The sequence below is a fragment of the Macaca fascicularis genome, chromosome 13 (genome assembly GCF_037993035.2).
Source record: "Macaca fascicularis isolate 582-1 chromosome 13, T2T-MFA8v1.1".
Classification (NCBI taxonomy): Eukaryota; Metazoa; Chordata; class Mammalia; order Primates; family Cercopithecidae; genus Macaca; species Macaca fascicularis.
Genome location: NC_088387.1, coordinates 16,987,236 through 17,014,038, shown reverse-complemented (window position 1 = coordinate 17,014,038; position 26,803 = coordinate 16,987,236). Strand labels below are relative to the sequence as shown.

The 26,803-nt window shown below is 53.3% G+C and overlaps 1 protein-coding gene across 4 annotated transcripts in view; it reads right to left on the bottom strand.

The window, feature by feature from the left end:
- Nucleotides 1–11,817: 11,817 nt before the first annotated feature.
- SH3RF3 (SH3 domain containing ring finger 3) overlaps nt 11,818–26,803 on the bottom strand; it is a 373,930-nt gene continuing 358,944 nt past the window's right edge. For all 4 annotated transcript variants that reach the window (XM_045368867.2, XM_065526788.1, XM_045368869.2 and 1 more), the window contains 2 exons: nt 26,291–26,622; nt 11,818–14,953 (listed from right to left, as the gene is read on the bottom strand). In XM_045368867.2, coding sequence (XP_045224802.2) covers nt 14,785–14,953; nt 26,291–26,622 — 501 coding nt within the window. In that variant the 3' untranslated portion in view covers nt 11,818–14,784. The remainder of the gene's footprint in view (nt 14,954–26,290; nt 26,623–26,803) is intronic.

The following is a 26,803-nucleotide window of genomic DNA, read 5'->3' as shown; positions in this document are numbered from 1 at the left end:
AGAGCGCCAGGAGGCCTGGTGGGCTCAGCAGCCCACCTCAGGGTGACTGGGGGCTCCAGGACTCATAGGCTGCTGCCATGCCCCTTGGCCCAGGGAAGAGCCCTGAATCATAACCATTCCACTCAGCTTCCAGCTTAGAGCTGAGCTTGGAGCTGAGTGCTAAGCATTAAGCAGGTGGTTAGCACAGAGAATCCCCGCTGATATTGTCTGGATATTTGCTTGTTTGACCCTTCCAAATCCCCGGTGGAAATGTGATCCCTCGTGCTGGAGGTGGGGCCTGGCAGGCAGTGTTTGGGTCGTGGGGTGGATCCCTCAGGAATGGCTTGGTGCGCTCCTGGCGGTAATGAGTGAGCTCTTGCTCTGTTAGTTCACACAAGATCTGATTGCTTGAAAGAGTCCGCCATGGCCCCCACCCCTCCTATTCCCCCTTCGCCTCCCGAGGCCTCACCAGATGCAAATGCTGGTGTCATGCTTCCTGTACAGCCTGCAGAATCGTGAGCCAAATAAACCTTTTTTCTTGATAAATTATCCAGCCTCAGGTATTCCTTGATAGCAACGCAAAACAGACTAATCCTCCTACCCTGGGAAGAAGCGTCTCTGCAGCCATGGCCGAGTTTGGGGTGCTGGAGATCTGGCTGATGGGATGAGGCGCTCTCCTGAGGTCCTCAGTGGGGAGGTAGGTTTGAGATCTGGGGCCTGGGAAGGGCAGGAAGGGCCTGCACTGCCAATGGCTCTTGTCCTCCGCTCCATCAGGGCTTCGTCCTAGAGCCTGGCCACCCCCAAGATTAAGCGAGTTAGCAACAGGCAGGACATTCCACATCCCCCACGTGGCCGCTCTGCCCCAGCCCGCAGGCCCCCGTCTCTCAGCCACTGCCTGTAGGCCCTCCCTCCTCAACTTCCATTGAATCATCTGGGGCACACTGTTTGGAGTCACGGGGTGTGCCAAGCTTGCCATCGTGGAGTTCTGGGTGCCGCTGAGTTTCCATTTAGTCTGTTCCCGATGCCTGGAGAACCCTCCTGGCCCTGGCCGCCATTGGTCATCCAGGCTGAGTGCGGACCTGGACCCACATCCAGCATGTGCAGTGAACCCTGTGCCCAGCGGGCAGAGGCCACGAGTGATTTCCAAGGCAAAGGCCGTCCCTGGACTTGCATTCAGGCCCCAGGGCAGGGCTCTGGGCGTGAGCATTGGCAGGGGTGGTTGGCTCCCCATCCCGGGCATCTCTGGCTAATGGAAGTCAGGGGCTTGAGGAGAGGGGAGTGTGTGAGGGGCACGGGGAAAGATAAGAGGCAGGGAGGGTGGGAAGTACCACCAGACCAGGGGAAGGAGGAGGCAGTGAGAAAGTGACCACCGTGCCCAGGGCCTGGGGGTAACCCTCTCCCCTGGTGCCCAAACCCCCAAGGGAGTCAAGCTGTGGACCTCAAACCATGGAATAAAGCTGCAAGAAGAGTCCAGAGACCAGTCGGTCCCACAGCAACTGAAAGTGAAACATGAAGGGAAGGAATACTCCAGTCCAGGCTGTGGCCACACCCGAGGCCACTCTGGCAGAGCGCTGCAGGCTCGAGGCCCCTGCGTGACGGTCTGTACACAGGGGAAATAGCCCAACTCTAGGGACAGCCCTGGTCCCACAGCAGGGCTCCCCTGCAGCATCCCGCCTGGCCTGCACACAGGCTGGTTCCAACACGCAGCCGAGTGCCCCACACTGAACTCGTACAGGGCCTGCGAGTCTGCCTTTCATCCATGGAGGTCTGAGCTGTGCACAGTCGTAATTCACTAGCCCTGGGGGAGGCGGGCGGATGGGCCGCAGCTGTGGGCACTCACACACCTGGGGCTGAGTTTTCCTAACAGCCCTGGTCTGTGTTTTATAACGCGGTTTTCTGAGTCCATAGCAGAAACTCCTTATTTACCAGCTCAGAGCCATAACCAAGTTATGAATCATAAGATTCCAGAAACAGCCAGTCCAGCACATGGGAGTTTCCAGGGCGTTACATAAGCTCGGAATCTGGCCCGGCTAGCTGGTTGCTGAGTTTAAGTTTCAACCAAATCTCAGTGCTGCAAGAGCACTTGATGGAGCGACACAAACCAGGCTTACCGCCTTTCTAAGGGCCGTGGGAACATGCTCACATTAAGGCCCTTCTCCGTTCTAGCTTTGAGTGGTGAGGAGAACTCTGACATGGGGCCGCAGACTCGCTGGGGACCAGAAGGCCCCAGGCCCCGGAGGCTGCCCGGGCTCCACAGCGGCTGCTTCCTCTTCTAGGATGTGCTCATGGGCCACCATCACGGTGGGCCCCCTGGGGTGGCTGAGGTGCTTTGTTGGATGCTGAGGTTAGAACGTGGCTGTGGGTGAGGGTTTGGTTTGCTGGTGATACCCAATCCCCTACATCCCTGGCCACGTCCTCCGTGGCCACAGGCTGGCTCTGGAGAGGTGAGGCGGCACAGACTACAGTCTCCATGGGTGCCCTCCTCCCTCCCTCCCTTGTGGCGCTCCTCCTGCAAAGCCTCATCTATGCAGGTGTCCTAGAACTGGGAGAAGGGTGTGTGTACAAATGTGCAAGTGGTGTGTGTGCATGTGTGGTGTGTGCTGGTGGTGTGTGTGCATGTGCATATAGTGTGTGCATGTGTGTTTGCACATGCATATGGCTTGTGTGGTATGTGCATGCAGTGTGTATGTGCATATAGTGTGTGCATGTGTGTATGGTGTGTGTACACGTGGTGTGTGTGTGTGGAGCGTCTATATATGCACATGTGTGTGATGTGTGTGGTGTGCATATAGTGTGTATGCATGTGGAGTATGTGCATGCATGTGTACATGTGTGGGGTGTGTGCATGTGGGATGTGTGCATGTGGGATGTGTGTGCATGCATGTGTACATGTGTGGGGTGTGTGCATGTGGGATGTGTGTGCATGCATGTGTACATGTGTGGGGTGTGTGCATGTGGGATGTGTGTGCATGCACATGAGGTGTGTGTGGTGCGTCAGGTGTGAATCCATGGGGCCTGGGTGCTGAGACAGGTCTACTGTGCAGATGCTTTCTTTTGGGAAGAAATCCCAGGGCATGGGAGTGGAAGGTCAGGGCATTGTGCCAGGGAAGGAGCTGGGGCAGCACAGCATGGGGTGCCTCAGAACTGCCCCAGGAAGGACAGCACATCGGTCCACTGGCTCCTTTGGGCCTTGCACCTTCAGCGCTGTGCAGGGGAAAGGGCTGTGTGGGCTCCTGCAGGCTTCCCTCCCTCAGGTGACTGAGAAGCCACCCCAGGACAGGAAGAGGCTGCCAGGCCCCTCATGTGGAAGATGGTTACCATGGCAATGGCCAAGGTCATGGTGGACCTGAAGAACTGGAGGTGAACAGCAGGCAGCTGCTCCCCTGTTGGCCCAGGAGGGGGTGGGGAAGGGTCAGGGTCAGAGTCACGTGAGGGGTCTTGGGTCTTGGGGCACCCATGGTGAGGCCCTGGGAGACACAGGAGCACCTGGGAGGGGAAAGTCAAAGATGATACCCAAGGACTCTCCAGGGTGCCCAGCCTCCCGGCTTCTCTTTCTTGCTCAGCCTCTGCGGCTGACTTGCCTCCCACGAGGCCCAGCAAGCCGGCTCTAGTCAAGAATGTCCCAGGAAAACCTGGAGTGTAGAAAGAGAGACACAGTGAAGACCAGGAGACCAGGGGGCAGCTGCAGTAGCTCAGGGAGGGTAGTGGGGAGGACTTGTGATGTTAAAATCCCTGGGTGCCCAGTGCGGTATTCAGACCCCAGGCAGCCGGGGACCATCCCTGGGCATACTTGGAGCCTGACTCAGGACGGGGCAGGAGGGTGCGGAGGCCACAGTGAGAGGTGAAATCAGCTGCAGCACATCAGGCAGTTTGCTGGGCATCAGAAGGAGGAAGGACATGCTGAGGGCACCCTGGGAGCAGCAGGGATGCAGGGCAGGGGGGCGGGCTGCGCACAGGGGCTGGCGGAGGAGCCGGGGCACATGGGCCCACACGTCAGTCACTGAGGCACGCACGCAGCAAAGGACAGTGGGGCCAGGGCCCAGCAGGAGGAGGGCCAGGGTCCCAGGCCAGAGCCAGGAGGAAAGTTTCCAGCAGGCTGAGGAGGGCGGAGAAGTCCCCTAAAAGTGTTTGGATGTTGAGACAGATATCACAGCCTCCACTAGAGTTGTAGTGAAAGTTTATAATCACACATGATGGGACTCCTATGTGCCCTGGAGATGCGTCTGGCACCCAGCTCAACTCCCATCTGGGAGGCCCAGAGACTTCTGGGTAGAACGCCACCTAGGGCAACTCTGCAGCACTGTGCATCGGCACCTGCTGTGGGCAGCACCACACTGGGGGCCACCCCCACCTCCTGGCTGTGCCCTCCCAGGACGCAGGACCTCACCTCTCTCTTTGGCCACCCCAATTCCTTATTTGGGGGTGTGAGGCAGCAGCCATGAAAATGGAGGGAGGATGTGGACGAAGACCTTGTGGGGCAATTCCAATTCCATAGAAAAGACTTACAGTAGATGAGACAGCCCTGGCCCTGATCTCACCTTGGGTCACAGAAGCAGGGCTAGAACCTGCCCCTGACCCCAGGGCTTGTGCCCCTCCCTATCCCTCCCTGCAGGCTCCCACCCTCTGCAGGTGATCTGAGCCTTGCCCAGCAGTGGTTGGCCTTAGCTGATTGCCATGTGGTCCAGGCACCTTCAGGTGGGCAGGTTCTCCCAGTCTGACTGCAAGGACACCACCCCTCAGGCCACCAATCACCAGCCTGCAGGCCCAAGCAGAGGCACACTGGATCGGGGGAGGGGGGAACGTTTTGTTCTTTTTGATCAAAGAGTATGTTGTCACCAGGTGGGGGCATGTGGTATACTGGGCCTCCTGGTGCCATCATCAGAGGCCACAGACTACAACTGAGAACTTATTGTGGCTGTGGGACCTCATTCTCCAGTCCTGAGTCAGGCTTCAGGGAGCACTGTCACAGCAAGTCAGACAGGGACAAGTGTCAATGGCCCTGGCATCCACCAGGCCTCCCGAGGCCAAGAACAGGCTGAGGGGTTAGGAGGGTGGCCCTTGGCGCCGGACTGCCTGTGTTGGAATCCCAGCTGCCACACCTCTTTGCCCCTTCCTGAGGCAAGTTGGTTAACTGCTCTCTGCCTCACTTTCCCCATCTGTGAAATTGCATGGTTGTAATTCCTACTTCATAAGCCTGATGTGAGGGCAAAAACGAGGCAATGGATGTAGAGTGCTAAACACGGGGCAGACACAGAGCATGGGCTTAGTACATGCTTAACATGCACTTGCCATCCTCAGTGCCCACGAGGAGGCCAGGAGCTCCTGGGGGTCCCACTCCCCATGGCTCCGGTCACCCGTCCCACCTTTGCTCTCTGCCGCTTCCCCTGCGGGAGAGCCTCTCTCGCTTTGGCTGCAGCCACCCAGCATGGCCCCCACTCTGCTCACCCTGGCTTTAGCTGGAGGAGGCCGGTTCCTTGTCAGACGGGGCCCTTCCCCAGCCCAGGCTGGGCGTGGAGGAGGGGTCACCCCATGGCACACACAAGTGGCTGTTTTGTTGAGAAGGGACTGTGGCTGCTTGGAGCCCCTGGTCCCAGCTAGGAACAGAAATGAAGCCCTGGACCCCGCCAGCCCTCTGGCCTGCAGAGGGTGAGGATGGAACTGGGGTTCCTTAATTCTTGTAGTCACTGCACAAATGTGAGAAGACCTACTTCGGGGTTTCCCTCTAGGACATGTGGAAGGCTTCCCCTTGGCCTCCACATTGGCCCGGCTCGTCGGAGGACCCTCAGGGCTGTTTGCTCCCCCACATGCCTTCGCCGCCCCCTTGGCAGAGATGCCTTGCCTTCTGCCTGGCATCTGCCGTGCCAGCTTCCCACATTCATATGAGTCATTCCCTGTGCCACCAACAGAGGGAGCTCTCAACACAGTTTGCTTCTAAACACCCGCTGAGAGCCCAGGAAACGCTGCCTCCTGCTTCTGGCCTGGAAGGCTCGGAGACCACTCCTGGCCATTCTCACCTCAGACCTCTCCTCCACACCTGCTTCTGGCTCCCTCAGTTTCTTGATCCTTCCAAGCTCTCCCCAGCCTCAGGTATGTGCATGCACACTGTTCCCTCCAACCGAATATTCTTTCCCCTCTCCCTTCCTTGTGAATTTCTACACAAGACTGCAGTGTGAAGGTCCAGATAAGACCGGGACACCCTCTAAGTGGCCCTCCATGCCCCCCACCTCTCCAACTAGATGAGAGTTTCCTGTGATTCCTTAGTACTTTGCCCTAGAGTATTTGCCTAGTAGCCATTGCCTAGTTATTTTGATTAATTTAACTTCCGACTTCATTATGACCTGGTCTCCACAAGCACAGGCACTGTTACGGGCTGAATTATGTTCCCTGAAAATTCATAGGTTGAAGTCCTAGTCCCCAGTGCCTCAGCGTGTGTCTCTGCTTGGAGATTAAGTTAAAAGTTAAAATGAGGCCATTGGGTGGGCCTAATCCGGCCTGACTGGTGTCCTTGTGAGAAGGGTGAGGGTGGAGGGGGTGGACGATGAGAAATTGCTTAAAGGGGACAATGTACGTTATTCGGGTGATGAATACACTACAGGTCTTGACTTGACCACTATGGCATGTAACAAAATTGCACCCCATAAATTTAAACAAATTCATTTTAAAAAGAAGAGGAACATTGGATACAGACACACAGAGATGAATCCAGGTAAGACGACCCGCCACAGCTGCTTGACAGAGTGAGGAGACTGCGGTGTGTGAGTTGAGGAGAGAGGCCTCAGAGGAAACCAACCCTGCTGCAACTTCAACCTTGGACTTCCAGCCTCCAGCACTGCGAGAGAATATATTTCTGTTGTTTCAGCCACCCAGTGCATGGTATTTTGATATGGCAGCCCAAGCGACTGATACAGGCACTGTGGGTTTGCACACTTCTTTCCATAGCACCAAACACAGCATAATCTGACAGGCAGCTGGGCCCCACCAGGCAGACCTCCAGGAAGGCCTGAATACCTGGAGTGGATCCTCTTGCCTGGATTCATCTCCGTGACGCTGGTGCTGGGCCCAGAGTGGAAGTAGCTGTTGAATGAATGAGTACAGGCAAGTCCTGTATGACCCTGGTGGATGGGCACTTCCTTCCATTTCTCCTGGCAGGAATGGGTGAGCTGGTAGTGAGCTCCTTGCCTCATGTGCTGGTGTTGTGCATTCTTGCCGAGAACATCCAGGCAGGAAGCACTCTGGGATCCATCATGGAGTGGACTGCATTCCCCTGTCTCAGGCTTATAGAACCTTTGCTCCTCAGGCACAGACCACCGAGTCCATGACTACCCATGCAGCTTGCCTTCCTCTCCAGATGTGAACTCTGGCTGAGATGGGCAGCTGTGTCTGTCCTTTCATGCCTTGTCTGGGGTGCCCTGTCTGAGCACTTACATTCATCTGTGACTGCTCACTGATCTGATGAGTGACTGGGTGGAGCCAGGCCATCGAGGGGTGTGGTAAGTGGGTGTCCCATGTGACACTTCCTGGCTGTCTCCAGGCTTTCATCTGGTTCCATTTTTTTTAGAACATTACAGAACGTGAGTTCTTCCAAATAAAGAGTTCTTTTTTCACATTTGTAATGATGTCCACGTCTGTTGATGTTTCCTCTGGGACTTCTTTTAGATCCAGTTTTTATATCTCATTTTCCTAAATATGGTATGGTGGCCCTCGGATGCTCTTGCACACTGCCGTGGGGTTCTGGGGCAGTGTCCTAGGGCAGCGGCCCTGGGGAGTGTGCATCTGTAGTTTTTGTCTGCCCAGTCACAAGCTCCTTTTATTTTTGCCAATAGCTCTACATGCATCTTCTCACCCCCACTCCCAATCCATGAAGTCTGGGCAGCACTGACACCTCACGTGCTGTCAATCAGCATATACTTATCCCCTGTCCAAAATGACTGAGTCAGGGAGGGCAGCACGGGCCCAAATGGAGCCAGTGAGAGTCAATGCCAGGGTTTTGGCTGGGCCCATGGAGAAGGAGCAGGCCTGTTTCTGCGGGGATGGGGAAGGTGTCAGATGGCATCCTGAACCTGCTGGTCCTCATTGTGCTGTAAGGTGGGGAAATCCTGCTGAGGAAGGAGTCACAGGGTGGGCAGCAGAGCCCAGCAATACCCTCGAACGTCATGTGAGCACCTGGACCCAGCTATGCCTGAAGCAAACTCACCTAAACCGGTGTCTCTTAGTGAACCCACTCTTGGCATTTGGGACAGGACAGGCTTTGCCATGTGGGACTATTGTACACATTGCAAGATGTCCCACATCCCCAGGTCCAGCAGAATGCCAAGTGTCCTCATGGAACACCAGCCCCATCATTTGCACACGTCTGATTGACTGCCCTTGGCTTTCAGTTGAGTCAAGAAGTCCCCTTTTGATTTATTCCGGTTGGTTTTTGGGGCATGTTCAAATGATGGGCCCCGGACACACACGCTGCTGCCACTTTCTTGGGTGTCTGGGATTTAACCCTTGTTACCATGTGAAACACCAGCCGGCCCTGGTGAGGGATTGGGCCAAGCCCAGGATTTTCACTGAGGGAGGGGTCAAGGTCTGGAACCACAAGGTGGGCAGCACAGGCTCCTATCACTGTGGGAAGATGGAGACCACTGCTTCTGTGCTGGACGAGAGCACAGACAGGACAGTCAGCAGAACACAGCCAGCCTCAGATTCGGGGGCCACAGGTAGACCAGAAGCAGGGTTTCAACAGCTCACAGGCCCCGGATGTGTCCCATGTGGTCAGTTGAATGTGATCTTCTTTGAGAAGTGAAGGGAACCCCCTGGAAGGGTGACATGAAACAGAAGGGAGAAAAGAACTCTGACAGGTTGCTCAACGCTAGAAGGGTCCTGACCGATTGGCTGTGAGGCCCGGCCAGGGGTGGGGCCGGCTCGGGAGTGGGGTGCATCTCGAGCCTCAGCTGGAGTCTTGGGGCAGCACAGGCTTCATGGCGGTGGGCGGGCGCTGTGCTCTGCCTTGGCATTTAGGGCCTCAACACTGGCAAAGGCATTTAGACCTTCCTCCCTGCTCACGTTTTGCACAGGCCATTCTCCCCTAGGTAGAGCTCAGAGCCGACCACTCCTGGCCAGTCTCCACCTGCAGCCTCCAGCCCCCGAGACTGTGGGACTGGCATGGACTCCGCCCAGCTGTCAAGGCCTGCCCGAGCCTGTTCCTCTTCTCCCACTGCTCTGTGTGGGGCGACTGAGCACTGGGGCTGAACCACAGCTTGACCTGGCACGTGGCCTCATACCAAGCATTGGACTGTGGTGCCTCAGTTTCCCCATCTTTGGAATAATACGATAGCAGCCCCACCTTATTAGGTGGTTAGTGCTACCAGCAGAGCCCCTTGTCAGAACCATCATTTTAGTATTTCTGCTGCATTCAAGAAAAGCCAGAGATTGGAAGTCAGAAGTCCTGGCTCTGCCTCTGATTTAATTCAGAGCTAACAACAGAACTTGGAATCAAGTTTCTTTACCTGTAAAACAGGGATGATACGAACCACACTTTGGGGGCTGTTGTAAGGACCCAGTGACATAACATATGTGACAACTCTATGCAGATAAAAGGCTGTGAATGGTCTCCCTTCCCTCCATCTGAGAAGCCCCCACCCAGTCCTGTCCCACCCTCTGCAAGGCCCCAGGGGAGGTCTCCAGGAGCGTGGCTCCCTCTCCCCAGGGTCCTCACAAGGTTGTTTAGGTGCCTCTTCAAGATTAAATGTCTCGTGCCATGGCCACCTGTGTGTTGTCTTCGCAGCTCTGCCGAGAGCTAGTGGTGCTCACTCTCCTGGCTCACCCTGCAGCTCCTGGCATAGGCCTGGCCATGGAGCCTTTCTCCCGGGAAAGGAGACCCAACATCCCTCTGCAGTTCAGGCACACCACTTGTCAGTGTCAGTTACAGGCATGGATACCAACTCCCATAACAAAACCCACAGAGACTGAGGCCTCAACTGAAGGCCCAGTTCACTGGCAGCTAATGAAAAACATCTCAGCTACACAGGCCAAGTGGTAGACTACTGTTCAGATAGCACCCTGACTCCCACTGTTCTCCCTGTGGTTGCTAAATCAGTAAAGGCAAATTACTTGTTTGCTTAGGAGCATGGATTTGGAACACGGGCAGTGGGGTATGTGATTTGAATGTAAAATGGCATCAGACCCTGATGGGTTGCTGTGTAATTTCTATAGGCAGGATACCTCCACCCGGCAAGCTGGCTGGGATGGTCTGCCAGACACCCTCTCCAGACAGACTGTGATGGGCACTGCCTACATTTCCTCTGGCTCTCCTCTTCCTACACTCTTGTGCTTGAGATATCAATTCTACTAAGGAGTACAGGTTTGGCACCCAGCTTTTGAGTTGTGAGGGTAGACTTGACATTGGATAAGTAGACTTGAGTTTGAGTCATGGCTGTCCACTGAGCTATGTGACCTGGGGCAATTCATTTAACCTTTTACAAACTTGATTGCTCACGTAGCAAATGGAGGCAAGAGTGGTGTCCGCACAGCCTTGTCTGGAGAGTGAGTGAGCACACAGCAGATCTCCTTCCCACAGTGCCAGGCCTGCACCAACCTCCCAATGACTGTCCATGCTGTGTTCATTTAAAGTGAACTTGTACAAACAAGTTCAAAAAATTATTTTATTTGCTCATACAAGGATCTCTCTCTATTGCCCAGGCTGGACTTGAACTCCTGGGCTCAAGCAATCCTCCTGCCTTAGCCTCCGGAGTAGCTAGGACTACAGGCATGCACCACTGTGCCTGGCAAGCTCACTTTTTTTTTTTTGAGATGGAGTCTTGCTCTGTTGCCCAGGCTGGAGTGCAGTGGCGTGATCTCGGCTCACTGCAAGCTCTGCCTCCTGAGTTCTCACCATTCTCCTGCCTCAGCCTCCTGAGTAGCTGGGACTACAGGCACCTGCCACAATGCCTGGCTAATATTTTTTGTATTTTTAGTAGACAGGGTTTCACCGTGTTACCCAGGATGGTCTTGATCTCCTGACCTCGTGATCCACCCGCCTTGGCCTCCCAAAGTGCTGGGATTATAGGTGTGAGCCGCCATGCCCGGCCCATTTAATTTTTACAGTAGAGTAAAATGGCTGTTTGCTAAGTGTTCTTCCAGCTTAAATGTATACATGGATGTGTGTCTCAGCTAAGAGAACAGTGAAAGCCTGTTTCAAGAAACATGTGGTTCCAGGCATGGATCAGGCTGGTGGGCCAGCTCTCTGCCAGGTGTCAGGCTGGCTGACTGGAGACAGACGCACCTTTCTAGAGATCAGTGGCCTTCTGGGCCCTTCTGTTGGTGGGATTCCCTGCACCCCCATCCTGTGCTCCAGAGAATGGCTGCCATGGCTCAGGCACCCCAAGGACCACAGAGACAAGGGTAGGACCAGGAGAGTGCTGCTCTCAGAGGTCAATACCAGGCACTTCTGGTTGAGTGGGACTTGAATAATGACAAGAAAAGGAGGCGAGTCATCTACAGCAAGCCACATTGCCTTTCCAGGCACACGAGCCAGTAAAGGGGAACTGGAGACCCTTCCTGCCCAGCCCACTGATGGCTTCTGTGGCTTGGCTCTTACTGCCCAGCTCCTGGGTCTCTGGCGTGTGCTGGGTACAGACAGCTGATGTCACGACTTTCTCATCTCCTTGACCAACACCATCCTGATACAGACTCGCTGCCCGCCCCCGCCCCACCAAGAGCACTGAGGGGCAGGTGCATGAGCCAGCTGGGCTGGTCAGCAGGCATGTGGGCCATGCCTTCAGGTTCTGCTCCTACCCAGGTCCCTCTCGGCCTCTGCTGGACGCTGCTGCTCCCAACATGCAGACACAAGGCTTCTCCATGTTCATTTTTATTTAAAGACTCAGAAACACAGGCATCATGGTTTGTCATCACTGACAAGTCTTCCAAGATCACACGCTGACATTTGTGTCTAACAAAAACACTTGGGGTGGGGTGTGTGTGTGAACTGTGCAAAGTACAAAGGATCTCCCAGTCAGCTGAGCTTGTTTTGAGGTGCCTGGCCTGGCATCACCCCATGAGAATGCCAGGAGAGCGCATGCGGCCACCATCCTCTCTGCCTCCCTCTGGGCAGAGGCCCCTGGTGGCCTGCAGTCCTGTCCCCTCGGTGTCCACTGACTTCAGTCATGGCTGTGGACTCTACCAAGCTCCTCAAAGCCAATCTCTGTGGCCACCCAAGGCCACTGCATGGCTAAGATGTGTACATCATGGGACTAGGATGAAACATAAGGGTTAGTTTCATCTTAACCGCCAAAACATGTGTGCCCTTTGAGGCAAGACGGCCTGAAGAAAGGGCTAATTCTGCTCCTGCTCTTGTCTGCAAGCTACATCATCACGAAGGCTGCAGGGGCTGGACGAGTTTAAAATACTCAGAAATGCACATGGGCCATGCATTCCTCTGCCCTCAGGCAGCCTGGCATTGGCTCCAGAGCCCTGGCCAGACCCACGCATCACTCTCCTTCCTAAGGTGGCACCAATGCCCACCCGACTCTGCCCTGGAAGGGGCCAGCTGACATCTTCCAAGGACATGGCGACACTCGCCCCAGCTCTCTACCGTGTTGCATGTAGTGGGCTGTGGCCTCGCCCCCCATCAGGAGGGCGAAACACATTTCAACCGGAAGCACCATGTGAGCCATGCCTGGGAGAGAAAGAACGTTCAGGTTACTCTATTCTGTTGCTTGGTAGCTGCATGCCTTAAAAAAAAGACTTAAAAAAATTAACCTGGAGACTTGACTTCATCTGGTTTCCCTGGAGAACATCTGCGTCATCCAGGTTGTTGGATCTGTGCACCTCTTTGGTGACAACATGAATCTAAACACGCACAGGATTTTGGTGCTGGATGGGCAACTGATAGTTTGGCAATAATGGTAAATAGACAGCTTTTGGTTGTCATCAAACTGGCACACAGAAGTTCCTATGTTTAAGCCAGACTTTTTCTTCTTTGATTCTAAACAACCTTCCTAAGTCTATTAAATCCATTATCATCTGGAGGGAGGGAAAGGCATGACCCCTGTCGTGTGGCAGCCACCTGGAAGTAACAAGTAGCCAAGACACGTCCCAAAACAGGAACTCTGAAAATAAGCAGCCCGTGTTTCAAAGGCTTCATGCCAGGCAAGAGAATGTATTTCTGGAGTTGGTTACATCCCTGAAAACCAGTGTCACCCTATGTTACCAAAGGCTAGTTTATTCAGCTTAATTTAAGTCTGAATGGTTTTTGTAAAAATATAGGTGGAGAGAGGGGTGATGGATCAAAATTCGGAGGTGATAAAAATGTGTTCCTAAGGTATGAATCTTGAGAACAAAACTGTCTCCCAAAGGACTCCTCATCAGTCTTCCTAGGAGGTGAGCCGTGGTGCTAATGAATGTACATTCATCAGCCCCACTCAGGGAGTTCCCAGCCTCAAAGCTGCACCTCCTCCTCTCTCGCCCTCCCAGCTCCCCGATCTTGCAAGCCTCCAATGGTGCCGCAATCCCCTGATCTCCTCATACCTCTGGTCTCCAGCAGATGAAGGTTTGCACTGCCTGAAACGGGAGCAGTTATTTATTTTTTAAAAAGAAAAATGGTGGTGGTGATCTGAACTGTTGTAGAAACTGCACATTTTGATACCAAGAAATCATCTTCTGAGAATGCTAATGGCAGTTCTCTCTGAGGCAGTAAAGGAAAGATGTTGCCTTCCCGGCTGGGGTTGACCTGCGTGCTCCTTCTACCGCCACACAAAAGGACAATTATAGTGGTCCTTCCTCGAAATGTTTCCAGGTCTTGAATAATAATCATCACCGTCTAGACAGAGCACGGGGTTTTGGTAAGAGTTTAAAGAAACCGGCTGCTTCCAAGCTCCCTCCAACCCCCTCAATGGATCCACCCCGCCAGCTCCCGGAGTACTGGCCGGCACTGAGGTGCGGGATGGGGGCTTCTCGGCGCTCTCCCAAACCCATATGGGAAATATAAAAATTCTGCCCCTTTGATGTCGCCTCAGACATCCTTTCTTTCAAGCTCAACCAAGTCATTACTAGTTTTACAAAAAGGCAGCACCAGATGTATGAAAAATAGGCAATGTCTGACCTATTAGAAATATATAAAGTCTAACAGCTTTACGTTAAAAATATGCCGTAAGAAAGAAGTAACGCAAGGGACAGTGGTGGTGAACAGAAAGTGTTGCTTATACTACTGGCAGGAGACAAGCCCACAGATTCTGCTCCGGTTCCCACAGGGGCGGTGGGGTGGCTTTCCGGGGGATCCCCAGGGCCTCACGTGAGGCCCCCCAGGACCACGAACACCCCTGCTGAGCAGCCGGGCGGCAGGTGACTGAGGTATATAGAATGGTGACAGAGCAACCTAAGCCCCGCGGGAAGCCCAGGGCAGCGCAGAAAGATGATCTCCAGCGCTCTTGGCCCCCATGCCACCCACCTCGCCTGCAGACCTCCTGCAACCTCCAACCCTGCTTAGGTGGTAAATATGAACGCTGCCGTGGCTGCAAACCACAGCCACAGGCCTGCCTGCGCCGGCACCTGCCTCTCTTCCTCAAAGTGCTTTCTTTGCAGTTTCCACAGAGGGAGTGGACATTTCCTTGAAGAACATCCCAGGTGTGCTCTCCGTTGGGGGTTTTGGGAGAAGGCACGACCTCCACAGTCCCTGGCCCCCACCCTGGGCCAGGGCGGCCCCCGCCAGGTGCCTTGGAGACGACCTGGAACCCTTGGAGCGCCGTGGCTCCCTCTCTGTGTGCCGTGGGACTTCCCAGGCAGCCTCCCGCTCTGTGAGCCGGGTGCAGGGAGCACCAGTCCTCAGAAGCTCTCGACGAAGCTGCCCGGGAAGAGGCCCGTGCGGCCGTTCCGCTGCAGGGTTCCCTTGTACCAGCCGTCCTCACGCTTCTTGTGCACGAAGACGATGTCGCCTTCCTTCAGCTCGATCTCCGCCTCGCTCTGGGGTGGGTATGAGACCACCACGCGGTACCTGGGGAAACAGCACAGAGGGTGAGCCCTGCCCAGAGAGTCTCCGTCTGCCGGGTCGTGCTTTCTCTTTCTCTTTCCTCGGTGTGAATTATTGTCGTTTGCTGCTATTTTCCCACTTTATACAATTTATCTTTAAGTTTTTCAAAACTCTTTTGAAATTTTTCATTTTTTTGTAAAAAAAGTTTAAAAGACATTTCCCCCTGCTGTCCTTTTAGACATTGATCTATGCAGAAGCTGGACTGTTCCACCCCCCCCTGAAGATTCTCCACCCAAGCATAGCCCCCCATCTTACATCTGTGCTCCTGCCCTGGTCCACCCACCCAGACTGCAGCCTGCCAGGGGCAGGGGCCGGGGAGGGTCAGGACAAACTGTGTTCCGATATGCCCCATCCCAACGTCAAGACTCTGGGCTCCGGTCCTCATCTGTCCCTCTGTCGGTTCCTCTGAGAAGCGGAGCCCCTCAGCTGTAGCACCGCCCCACAGGCTGGTGCACCATGTGATGTGTGAAAGGTTCTTGGAACATTGTTTTGGTAAGTGGTCCTTGTTTTTTCCAGACAGGGTCTTGCTCTTCCACCCAGGCTGGAGTGCCGTGGTATGATCCTAGCTCACTGCAGCCTTGAGCTCCCAGGTTCAAGTGACCCTCCCACCTCAGCCTCCTGAGTAGCTGGGACCAAGGCACACACCACCATGCCCAGCCAATTTTTAAATTTTTTTTGTAGAGATGGGGTCTTGCTATGTTGCCCAGGCTGGTCTTGAACTCCTAAGTGCAAGTGATCCACTGGCCTCAGGCTCTCCAAGGGCTGGGATTACAAGCATGGGCCACCGTGCCCAACCTGTCCTTATTTTTAGATGTGCTCCAAAAATCGTAAGATTTTTTCCCAGTGCCTTAGCATTGGAACTGGCTGAGGCCACATTATCATCAATAAGGCCCAACTTTCCCCGCGTCTCATTTCCACAACACTCGTGCCCCCTGCAGCCTCTGAGGCCTCACTGGAGTCCCTGTTTTCAGACCAATACGCCATAGTGTAGAAGCAGAGACAGGAGCCTTCCCTGGGGCCTTCCCTGCATGGCCTCCGCTTGCAGGGGCCCAGGGGCATGAGGTGTGCTGCATGGCAGGTGCTGGAGCTCTGAGTGCACTCCAGGGGCTCTCTGGGCTGTGGCAGGTGCTCCTGACAACACTTAGCTGTGACACTGACCAAGAGTTCTCTCCTGGACCACACTCCAGCCTGGCTCCTCTGAACCCTCTTCTTGGCTGGGCCTCACCTCTGCCTATAACAACTTGAACAACCACTAACATAGCTTCCAACAGCTCAAGGTGACATCCCTAGGCTGACCCCAGCCCCCCTTAAAATGCCTGCCTGAGAAACCTCACGGCAGCCAAAAGAATCGACTGTGAGTTCCAGCCACACCTGAGGACAGGGCCTGTCTCCTGACTTCAGTCAGCACGTCAGCGTGTCCAGATGTGTTCGCACAGACCACCCGCTTCCACCATCTGTAACTTTTCACTTCCCTCACTCTCCTGAGCCCCCACTCACTGCCTCCCTGCTCCTCATTCTCTCTTGGAAACCCCCAGTCATTTGTGAGCCAATTGAACCCAAGCTCAGCTCACCCTGGACCCTATTCCTCATTGCAAATGTCCATCATGTTGCTGATTAAAACCTGTCTGACCACTTTCACTAGTGTCCGGCTGTGTTTGTGTTTGACAGGACACACACACACACACACACACACACACACACACACACACACACAGCCCTGCTCTGTCCCACACTCATCCTGCAAGCTGCAGAGGAGGAGGAACAAGGCTGAGAAGCAGCTGTGGTGGCCCCAGGAGAGCCTTCCTCTGAAACACTGCCAAGGACAAACCCGCTGGGCCTTGTGCCCTCGGCCCTCATGCTTGCGGCCCGACAGGCAGGGCCCCGTACTCACTCCCACCAGCTGGGTCTCCCTCTGCCCTGGGGAAACTCCATAGCGGCATGCTTGCCCGATGCCTGGCTGGGCCTCTGCATGCCCCCAGCCCTTGTGTGGGTGAGGAATGTGCAGTAAGGCCTGAGAGGAGACGCCCCTGGGGCACCAGGGTATTGGGCCTCCGGTCTAAAGCCCAGATCCCACATGTGGTGGATTTTGCGGGAGGCAGGGTGCAGCTGTTCTCTCTGCCTAAAAACTCCCCGGCTGACGGTTCCTCCGACACCCACTTTGCTGAGTAGCACTGAGATGGGCCTGGCAGGGCAAAGACACTCAATAACCAGCACTGGACTGCCCGGGTACCCATCTCCACAGACGCTGAGGCTGTCTAGGAGATAGGAGACATGGCCCCTGTGGCTCTGGATGCCTTCCCTGGTGGCCTCTGTGCAGCGCTTCTGTGGGTGGCTCCTGGTCCTGGCAGCTGCCCGCTCTGGGCCTCCTGCTTTCACCCTGCTCGGACTCAGTTGCCTCACAGCTGAGGCTCCTTTTGGGCAGAGGCCCAGAAGGCTCCAGCAGTCCCCATCCCTCTTAGAGGAGGGGCCACAGTCTAAACATCCCAGCATTTCCAGGCCCTCCATGCTGCGCCCCTCCCACTCCTCCAGCTCTGCTCCGCCGTGCCCTGGTGGCCCCAGGTGCACCCACCTCAGGGCTCCTGCGTATGCTGCTCTCTCTGCCCAGAACGCCCTTCCCTGTGTGGCCATGCGGGGCCTGCCCTTTCCCAGCTCTCACCTTCTACCGCCCGACCACTAACCTGTTTACCCAACTCATCCTGCCTCCTGCACCAGCCTGCAAGCCCCATCGCCACAGGGATTACTGCACACGTGCTCCAAGTGTGGCACACATACTTCAGGACCCCCTACAGTTCCCTGGGCCCATCCTGGACCTACTTGATATGACTTACGGGGAATGGACTAGGGAATGCGGATTTTCAGCAACTCTGGGAGGGAATGCGCGCACACTGGTGTCTGAAAATCGAGCTGAGTGCATGCTCAGGGAGGAAGCCTTTGCCCTCCCCCACCCCACATACTCATAGAGACTGGGGCGCAGAAGCCATGGCTTTGGGGCAGTTTGGCTTGGTGCCAGGCGCAGGAAAGATGTGCAGACAGGAGACAAAGGTCCAGCCCTATGGAGCGCACAGCCCATGGGCACATGGGTCCAGCTTGTGTCAGGCTGGTGAGAGGAGGTGGCATGGAGGAGGGGTTCCTGAGGCTGACTTAGGGGTGCAGTGTTCCTAATCCTGGGGAAGAAGAACAGACCAGGTTCTGGGTCCCAGCCCCGAGTACCAGCCAACTCTAAGTGTCTCGGAGTGTCTGCAGGTGCACGAGGGTTGGACTGGTTCCCATGGGCTGTCTGCTGGTGAACCAGACGCTGCTCTCAGGGACGTGCAGGCCGGGAGGAAGGAGGGCAGGCGGAGGCACCTCCTTCCTCCCAGCCCAGTGTCTCCGTGAGGGCTTCCTGCTGGCCCTCCTTGAAGGAGGACAGATGGCTGCTGAGATGCAGCCAGCAGTCTGTGAAATCAGACAGCATTCACACAAACCGAGGCTGCGAGGACCCACAGGACCAGCGCCATCCTACCTGTGGCCTTCTGCTATCTTCTACCTCTTCCGAACACCTGTTCCTCCTCTCTCTTCCCCAAGGAAAGAAAGGAAGGCAAAGGGCGAGATGATTTCTCAGACTCTGAATGCAAGTTTTGGCTTTTGCCTCAACTTCCAGATGTGAAATAAACAAGCAGCTTTAAAAATATAATTTGTTAGAAAGATGTAATTTGGTGCTTCTGAGCAATTCAATGATTTAATGAGCCCAGATGGATGTGGGCTGAATCTATACGAGACAAGCGTTTAACGTTTCTGTCCAGATCATTCCAAGACTCTGAGCTGTTCTTCCTGCTGCAGGAAAGTAATTGATACTCCCCGTTATAGACACAGAGGGCCGTTGTCGTGTCCGTGTGAGCAGCTGAGGATGACAGCTACTCCCAGGTCACAACTGTGCGTCATAAATCAGCAAGCAACTCTGCCCTGCTGAGTATAATTACGGTTATGGCAACCACAGCTAATTTTCAGACACGGGGCTCATGGAATCCAAATGGGCAAAATCAGAATGAATTCTCATTCCATTATTATTACCATTAGCTCTGTGTGTGAGGTTTGGATGTTCTACTTTCCTTGGGGGTCGTCTGTTTCCCTCCCTGACAAGGGGGACTGCAAAGCAGCCCTCCACGTGGTAGCCTTTTCAGAGCACCTGCTTCAACACACGAAGACGAATGAGCCCCTGAGTCCATGGAATGTGCTGGTAACAGAGTGGTGTCTGCTAGGAACTTGGGGATAAGAATACTTCTATACCCTGGACACTAAACTGTAATATCAACACACATATTAGTTGTTTATGGCTGTAACAAATGACCATAAATGTAGAGGCATCACACTCTACAAATTTATTATAGTTCTGTCTGTCAGAACTCCAACACGGTCTACTGGGCCAAAATCAAGGTGTCTGCAAGGCTGGTTCCTCCTGCAGGCTCTAGGGTAGAAGCTGTTTCCTTGCTTTTTCCAGTGGCTAGAAGCTGCCTTCATCTCTTCTCTGGAGGCTTCTTCCTGCATCTTCAAAGGGGAGTGCTCACATTATGCCACTCCGACCTTCTCCTCTGCCTCTCTCTTCTACTCATAAGGACCCTTTGTGATTACACAGGGCCCACCTGGATAATCCCAGGTAAGTTCTTTATTTTAAAGTTAGCTGGTTACCAACTTTATTTCCATCTGCAACCTGACTTCCTCTTTCCCATGTATGGTAACATAGTCATGAGTTTTTAGGGTTCAGGGCACAGACATCTTTGGGGGTCATTATTCCGCTCACCACACACATAATGGATCAGAGCAAGGAACGTTGAAATCCTAACAAAGCCAAATAACTCACAGGCCATCAAGAGCTGAGGATGAGCTGATCCGACGTGAACATCTGGGGAGAAGCCTGTGCAGGTCAAAGGGGTGGCAGTGGGCCAGGCCGTGCTGCAGGTGCCCTCACCATCACCATCTTACTATTATCATAGATGTCACAGCATATATTATTATTAGAGAGGTCATAGTGAAAGGTGAAGCCAGCTGGACTTCCTGGGTCGAGTGGGGACTTGGAGAACTTTTCTTTCTTACAAGAGGATTGTAAAACGGACCAATCAGCACTCAGTAGCTAGGAGAGTAAAATGCACCAATCAGCACTCTGTAGCTAGCAAGGGGATTGTAAAATGCACCAATCAGTACTCTGTAAAATGCACCAATCAGCACTCTGTAGCTAGCAAGAGGACTATAAAATGCACCAATCAGTGCTCTGTAAAATGCACCAGTCAGCAGGATCCTAAAAGTAGCCAATCACAAGGATGACAGAAAAAAGGGCATTCTGATAGGACAAAAACGGAACACGGGAGGGGACAAATAAGGGAATAAAAGCTGGCCACCCCAGGGCAACCTGCTGGGTCCCCTTCCATGCCGTGGAAGCTTTGTCCTTTCGTTCTTCACCACGAAGGTCCATAGCTCCATTCTTGAAGTCAGCGAGACCATGAACCCACCAGGAACCAACTCTGGACACAATAGCATATATTATTATTGTTGTGTTGTTTAGTGTGCACTCATACTTGTTCTGGTGTTAATCTAGGTGATTTACAAGTATTATACCCAGACATGTATTATTATCCCCATTTTATGTATGTGGAAACTAGGACTATAAAAATGAAGAAAGGGGGCCAGGTGCAGTGGCTCATGCTTGTAATCCTAGCACTCTGGGAGGCCGAGGTGGGCGGATCACTTGTGGCCATGAGTTTGAGACCAGCCTGGCTAACATGGCAAAACCCTGTTTCTACTAAAAACACAAAAATCAGCCAGGCACGTTGGTGGATGCCTGTATTCCCAGCTACCTGGGAAGCTGAGGCACAAGAATTGCTTGAATCTGGGAGGTGGAGGTTGCAGTGGGCCGAGACTGCACCACTGCACTCCAGCCTCGGCGACAGAGTGAGACTTTGTCTTAAAAAAAAAAAAGAAAGAAAGAAAGAAAGAAAGAAAGAAAGAAAGAAATGAAAGAACAAAAGATGGATGGAATGGCTGGTAGGTGGCCGGTGTGTTTGTCTACTCAAAGTCTCTCTACGATGCTTGATACTGCCAAGGTTCAGAAGAGCCAGCAGGCAGGCATCCAGTGGGCAGGAGGGGCTGGTCCCAGAACTCAGCTTGCCTGGCCCTGCACCAGAACAGCCTAGGGTTAGTGTAGCCCTGCTGGGAACCGGGGCATTAGACAGTTCTAACCTGATGCCATGTGCATTTGCTGCCTGCATTTCCCATGACCACACCCGTATTATGAGTTCCACAAGCAACTTCTGGAAATTCGGCTCCCTCTGCACATAGTCCGCAGGACAAGAATATACCAGACACGTAAAGATGAGGTCCCCTTGGAAGGAATGGGGCATGGCCTTCTGATTTACTTATACCCCAGGCTTGTGGGTTTGGCTCATAAGTCTACTTGTGAGACTGGCCTGCTGCCTGCCAGCTGCTGGGGCTGGGCTGCTGAGCCTGCAGGCCTGGCTGACTCGGCCCCAGGGAACTGCCCACAGTACACTCCCCTAGTCCTTTCTCAGAGGAGCTCCCTTTGCAGCACCTTCTACCTGAATGTCCTTCCTCTGAGATTGGAGAGGGGAGCAGTGCCCGCTCTCTTTCCAGAGTCTCAAGAGAGAAATGGTTGAGATCTGAAGGAGTCTGGGCATTGGAGAGGCCCAAGAAATGCAGGCAGCAACACTGCCCGTTCCTCCTTGGCATTTCAGGGTGGAAACCTTGACTCTGACAGCCCATACTGCCCTGCTGCCTGCATTCCCACTTTCATGACCACAGGTGAGCCTTGCACACCTCAGGCCCTCCAGGAGTGCTTGGCAGCCGAGGGTCCTGGCCCCATTGCAGGGACTCTCACTTCTGCACATGGCGCAACCCAGCTGCTCCTCCTCCCAAGTAAGCCTGGAAGTAAGTTTTACTCACAAGTCTGCAGGGCCCAAGTCCAAGTGCTCTCTGCTGCTGTCCCAGCCTGAGGAGTCAGCATTTTCCCAGTCATGCCCTCAGCTCTGCCCTGCCAGGGCTCCCCAGGAAACCAGCCAGTCTGTGGCTACCATGTTGAGGGGAGGGGGCATTTCTGGGGCTCATGAGCAGTTTGGTTTCAGGCTCTATGTTGGAAACACTTCTCTTTAACGAGTGCTACAGAGCGCTTTGGTGCAAGGAGGCCACCAAGAGTCTCCGGGTACAATGACCCCTGATTAGATGGAACACTCGGAGAACTGGAGAAAACTCCAGTTTTCTAATTCATCAGAGATGCCCACGGCTTTGTAGAACAGAGACTTTCAAGACCTTTTATGGAGGAGTCGGGAAGTCATGTCTTTGAAGATAAAGTTGAGGGTCTGGGGAAGAAGAATCCTAGGGCAGACATGAGAACAGCTTTGACATATCCCAAAGTCTGTCATTCTCACGGGCTGGCAGACCAACTCCGTGACTCCAGACAAGGGCCGGGACCCATTCGGAAAACACAGGCAGCAGGTGTTGGTCCCATGAAGGGAGGTTCTGATGCGGAGGAGACTCCTTAGGAGGGGATGGGAGGTGGACGAAGTGGGGGAGGAGGAGGTGAGAAGGAAAGAGAAGATGGGTGTGTGTTGTGTGTCTGAATGTGTGTTTGTGTGAGTGTTTGCTTGATGTGCAATTTGTGTATAGTATGTGTATCTGTGTGTTATGTGTGTTTGCCTGGTGTGGTGTGTGCAGTGCATGTTTGTGTGGTGTGCAGTGTGTGTGTCTGCACAATTTACATGGTGTGTGTATGTGGTGTGTATGTATGGTGTGTGATGTGTTTGCACAGTGTGTATGTGTATGGTGTATGTTTGCAGCATGTGTGGTGTGTGTGTGTTTGCAGTGTGTGCGGGGTGAGTGCAGTGTGTGGTGTGTGTATGGTGTATGTGGGGTGTGTGTTTACAGTGTGTGTGGTGTTTGTATGGTGTATGTGTGGGGTGTATGATGTATGTGTGGTGTGTGTGTTTGTATGGTGTATGTGTGGGGTGTGTTTGTATGGTGTATGTCTGGTGTGTGTATGTTTGTATGGTGTATGTGTGGGGTGTGTTTGTATGATGTATGTGGGGTGTGTGTGTTTGTATGGTGTATGTGTGGGGTGTGTTTGTATGATGTATGTGGGGTGTGTGTGTTTGTATGGTGTATGTCTGGTGTGTGTATGTTTGTGTAGTGTGGTGTGTGTGTTTGTATGATGTATGTGGGGTGTGTGTGTTTGTATGGTGTATGTGTGGTGGTGTTTGTATGATGTATGTGGGGTGTGTGTGTTTGTATGGTGTATGTGTGGTGTTTGTATGATGTATGTGGGGTGTGTGTGTTTGTATGGTGTATGTGTGGTGTGTGTATGTTTGTATAGTGTGGTGTGTGTGTTTGTATGATGTATGTGGGGTGTGTGTGTTTGTATGGTGTATGTGTGGGGTGTGTTTGTATGATGTATGTGGGGTGTGTGTGTTTGTATGGTGTATGTCTGGTGTGTGTATGTTTGTATAGTGTGGTGTGTGTTTGTATGGTGTATGTGTGGTGTGTGTATGTTTGTATAGTGTGGTGTGTGTGTTTGTATGGTGTATGTGTGGTGTGTGTATGTTTGTATAGTGTGGTGTGTGTGTTTGTATGGTGTATGTCTGGTGTGTGTATGTTTGTATAGTGTGGTGTGTGTGTTTGTATGGTGTATGTGTGGGGTGTGTTTGTATGATGTATGTGTGGTGTGTGTGTTTGTATGGTGTATGCCTGGTGTGTGTATGTTTGTATAGTGTGGTGTGTGTGTTTGTATGGTGTATGTCTGGTGTGTGTATGTTTGTATAGTGTGGTGTGTGTGTTTGTATGGTGTATGTGTGGGGTGTGTATGTTTGTATAGTGTGGTGTGTGTGTTTGTATGGTGTATGTGTGGTGTGTGTATGTTTGTATAGTGTGGTGTGTGTGTTTGTATGGTGTATGTCTGGTGTGTGTATGTTTGTATAGTGTGGTGTGTGTGTTTGTATGGTGTATGTGTGGGGTGTGTTTGTATGATGTATGTGGGGTGTGTGTGTTTGTATGGTGTATGTGTGGTGTGTGTATGTTTGTATAGTGTGGTGTGTGTGTTTGTATGATGTATGTGTGGTGTGTGAGTTTGTATGGTGTATGTGTGGTGTGTGTATGTTTGTATAGTGTGGTGTGTGTGTTTGTATGGTGTATGTGTGGTGTGTGTTTGTATGATGTATGTGTGGTGTGTGTGTTTGTATGGTGTATGTGTGGTGTGTGTATGTTTGTATAGTGTGGTGTGCAGTGTGAACCCGGTCCCCCAAGGGCCTGGGGCTCCGTGGAGGGGAAGGCAGTTCTCCCTGTGAGTGTGGCTGTTGGGTTGGGACTGGCATGGCAGTGCTGATGGATCTGCAGGACCCAACACTGGTGCTGACCCCTGGCAGGGCTGTGACATGTCCCACACTGTCCACAAGCTGATGATAGGCCCTGTGACTACACAGGACTGGGGGTGCTGCTGACTGCACACCCTACAGTCAGGTAGCTCAGGGCCTGGGCTCTGAGGTCAGAAAGCCCTCAGCTGAATCTCTGGCTTGGCTACTAACTAGCTATGTGATCTTGGGCCAGTTACCTAGCCTGTCACAAAACCTTGGTCTCCTCATCAGTAAAACGAGGATAACTGATTTCGTAGGGTTCTTGGGAGTGTTCACTGAGACCACACACATGTAGCGCTTGGGGAACACTGCAGGCAGCGCCTGGCTGTCCTGGGCACGCATAGCCGGAAATAATGCCCACTGCTGAGTGTTCTGAACGTTGCCCGTGTGCAGAACACCCAGCTCTTGTGAAACGAACAGCAGGTGTACATGTGACTTCCATTGTAACTGGTTAGCAGAAGTCAGTAGCTGTGGGTCCTGTAGACAGCCCTGTCCATTCTGGAGCCCTAGCCCCATAGGCTTGGCACTGGGCATCATCTCTGTCACGGCTGGCAAACTGTGCCTGCGGCTAATATGTGTAGTCTTAGAGCTATGAATGTTGTCACATTTTGAAATGGTTGAAAGAGAAATCAGAAGACTAGTTCATGCCCTACGGAAATTACATGAAACTTAAATTTCAGTGTTCACAAGTAGGGGTTTACTGGGACACCGGCCCATTCATCTACATAAGGTGCGTGGCCATTCTCCCACCGTGAAGGCAGAGGGAGTGGTCACCACAGACCCAGCAGGACTGCAACATCTGCAGTATTTACCATCTGGCTCTTGACGAAGAACTGGAGAAGCTAGAAAACGATACAGAAGAACTTGTGAGGCTAGAAAACTAGACCCTGATCTAGATAGGCCCCGTCTCATTCCCCACGTGGCACTCGGAATGGTGTCTGGGAGGGCAGCAGGTGTTCAGGGCAGAGGCTGCCTTCTCAGGTTGCAGGCACCCGAACAGCCAAGGGAGGAAAGGTTCTGGTGGAAACACCAGGACTGTCTTTTTGGGAGGTTGTTTGTGTTTTATTATTTCAGCAATGTGACAATGTGTAGGCACTCAGTAAGGATCACATCTTCCTGCCATCCTAACCTGACAGCCATTGTATTTCTCCGTGATGCCTTCAGCTTTTATCTGAGAGCCCTTTTAGGATGGATAACTCACACAGGGGGATCCAAGCCAGGTACGCCTCTAGCCCCAGGTGAAACCCAAGAACCTGCAGCCCCACGGCCCACAGCCTTAGTGGGCCATGTTGCCTCAACCAGACTCAGTTTCCAGATCGGTAGAAGCCTAGGCAGAACCATGTGAAGTTGCCATTAAGCATAGAAATGAATGAATATGGGCAATTTCAAAGGGTTCAAACTGACGGACTCTATACCCCCAAAGCCATCATAATTCAAGGGTATCTATAGACTTGAAGCCGTCTTGAGTAACATCATAATTCTAAGATGCCCAGTGGATTGAGGCTCACAAGGGAAGAGCTGCTCCCTGAGCGGGACACATAGGCCCACAGGGGACTCAGCCCAGGGGCCCGCTCCAGGGTCCCCCAGGGTTGAGGGGGCACAGACCACTCACTGCCTAGTCTCCCATTATTTACACTCAGAACCACTCGGTCCTGACGCATTTCCTGGTGGCGCCTTTGCAATCCCAAACTCAGGAACCAGACGGATGCAGAACATGAAATAACACTCCAGGTCCCAGACTCGTTTCATCCAGCGCTCACCACCGAAGCTCAGGACCACGTGGATCTGGGTGTTGAGGGACATCTGGTAAACCTAATCCCAGCAAGGCCACAGTGTCCCTGCTCCCTGAAGGCGGCTCCAGACCTCAGAGGCCAAACCACAGCATGCCACAGAGCAGGCAAGCCTCTCCACTTACCTCTCTCTGGGCAACGGCTTGGGCTCGGGGCGGATGGCAGCCATGGACAGAGGTGCTTGCCGGGAAGGAGATGCGAAGTTCAGATCCAAGGAGCCCGCCTTCCTGTGCAGAGGCTCCATCCCCATGGCACCCTGCATCTCGCTCTCTATGGGGCAGGACCCTGCCCTGCCGTGGGTAGACAGTGAGGACACTTCGGGGCCCACTGCACCTTGGAGCAGGGCGTCCATGGCCACCTGGGGGTCGTGGGTTGGAGACACAGATGGCGGGGAGCGTGACTTCTTCTTGGTGGATGCTCCGGCTAGAAGCTTCAGGAGCCCACTCTTCTTCTCTTTCTGGGGAGACACACAAGATGGAAACCAAACAGGTAAATGTTTCCCAATGCCCTTGCTGTCAGAGAGAGGGAAATGCATCTTCCTATGTGGAATTTTATTTTTTTATTTATTTTTTCAGAGACAAAAGACTTTACCATTCACAGCAACAGCAGTAGCCAGAGTACCAGCATTTTCTTCCACC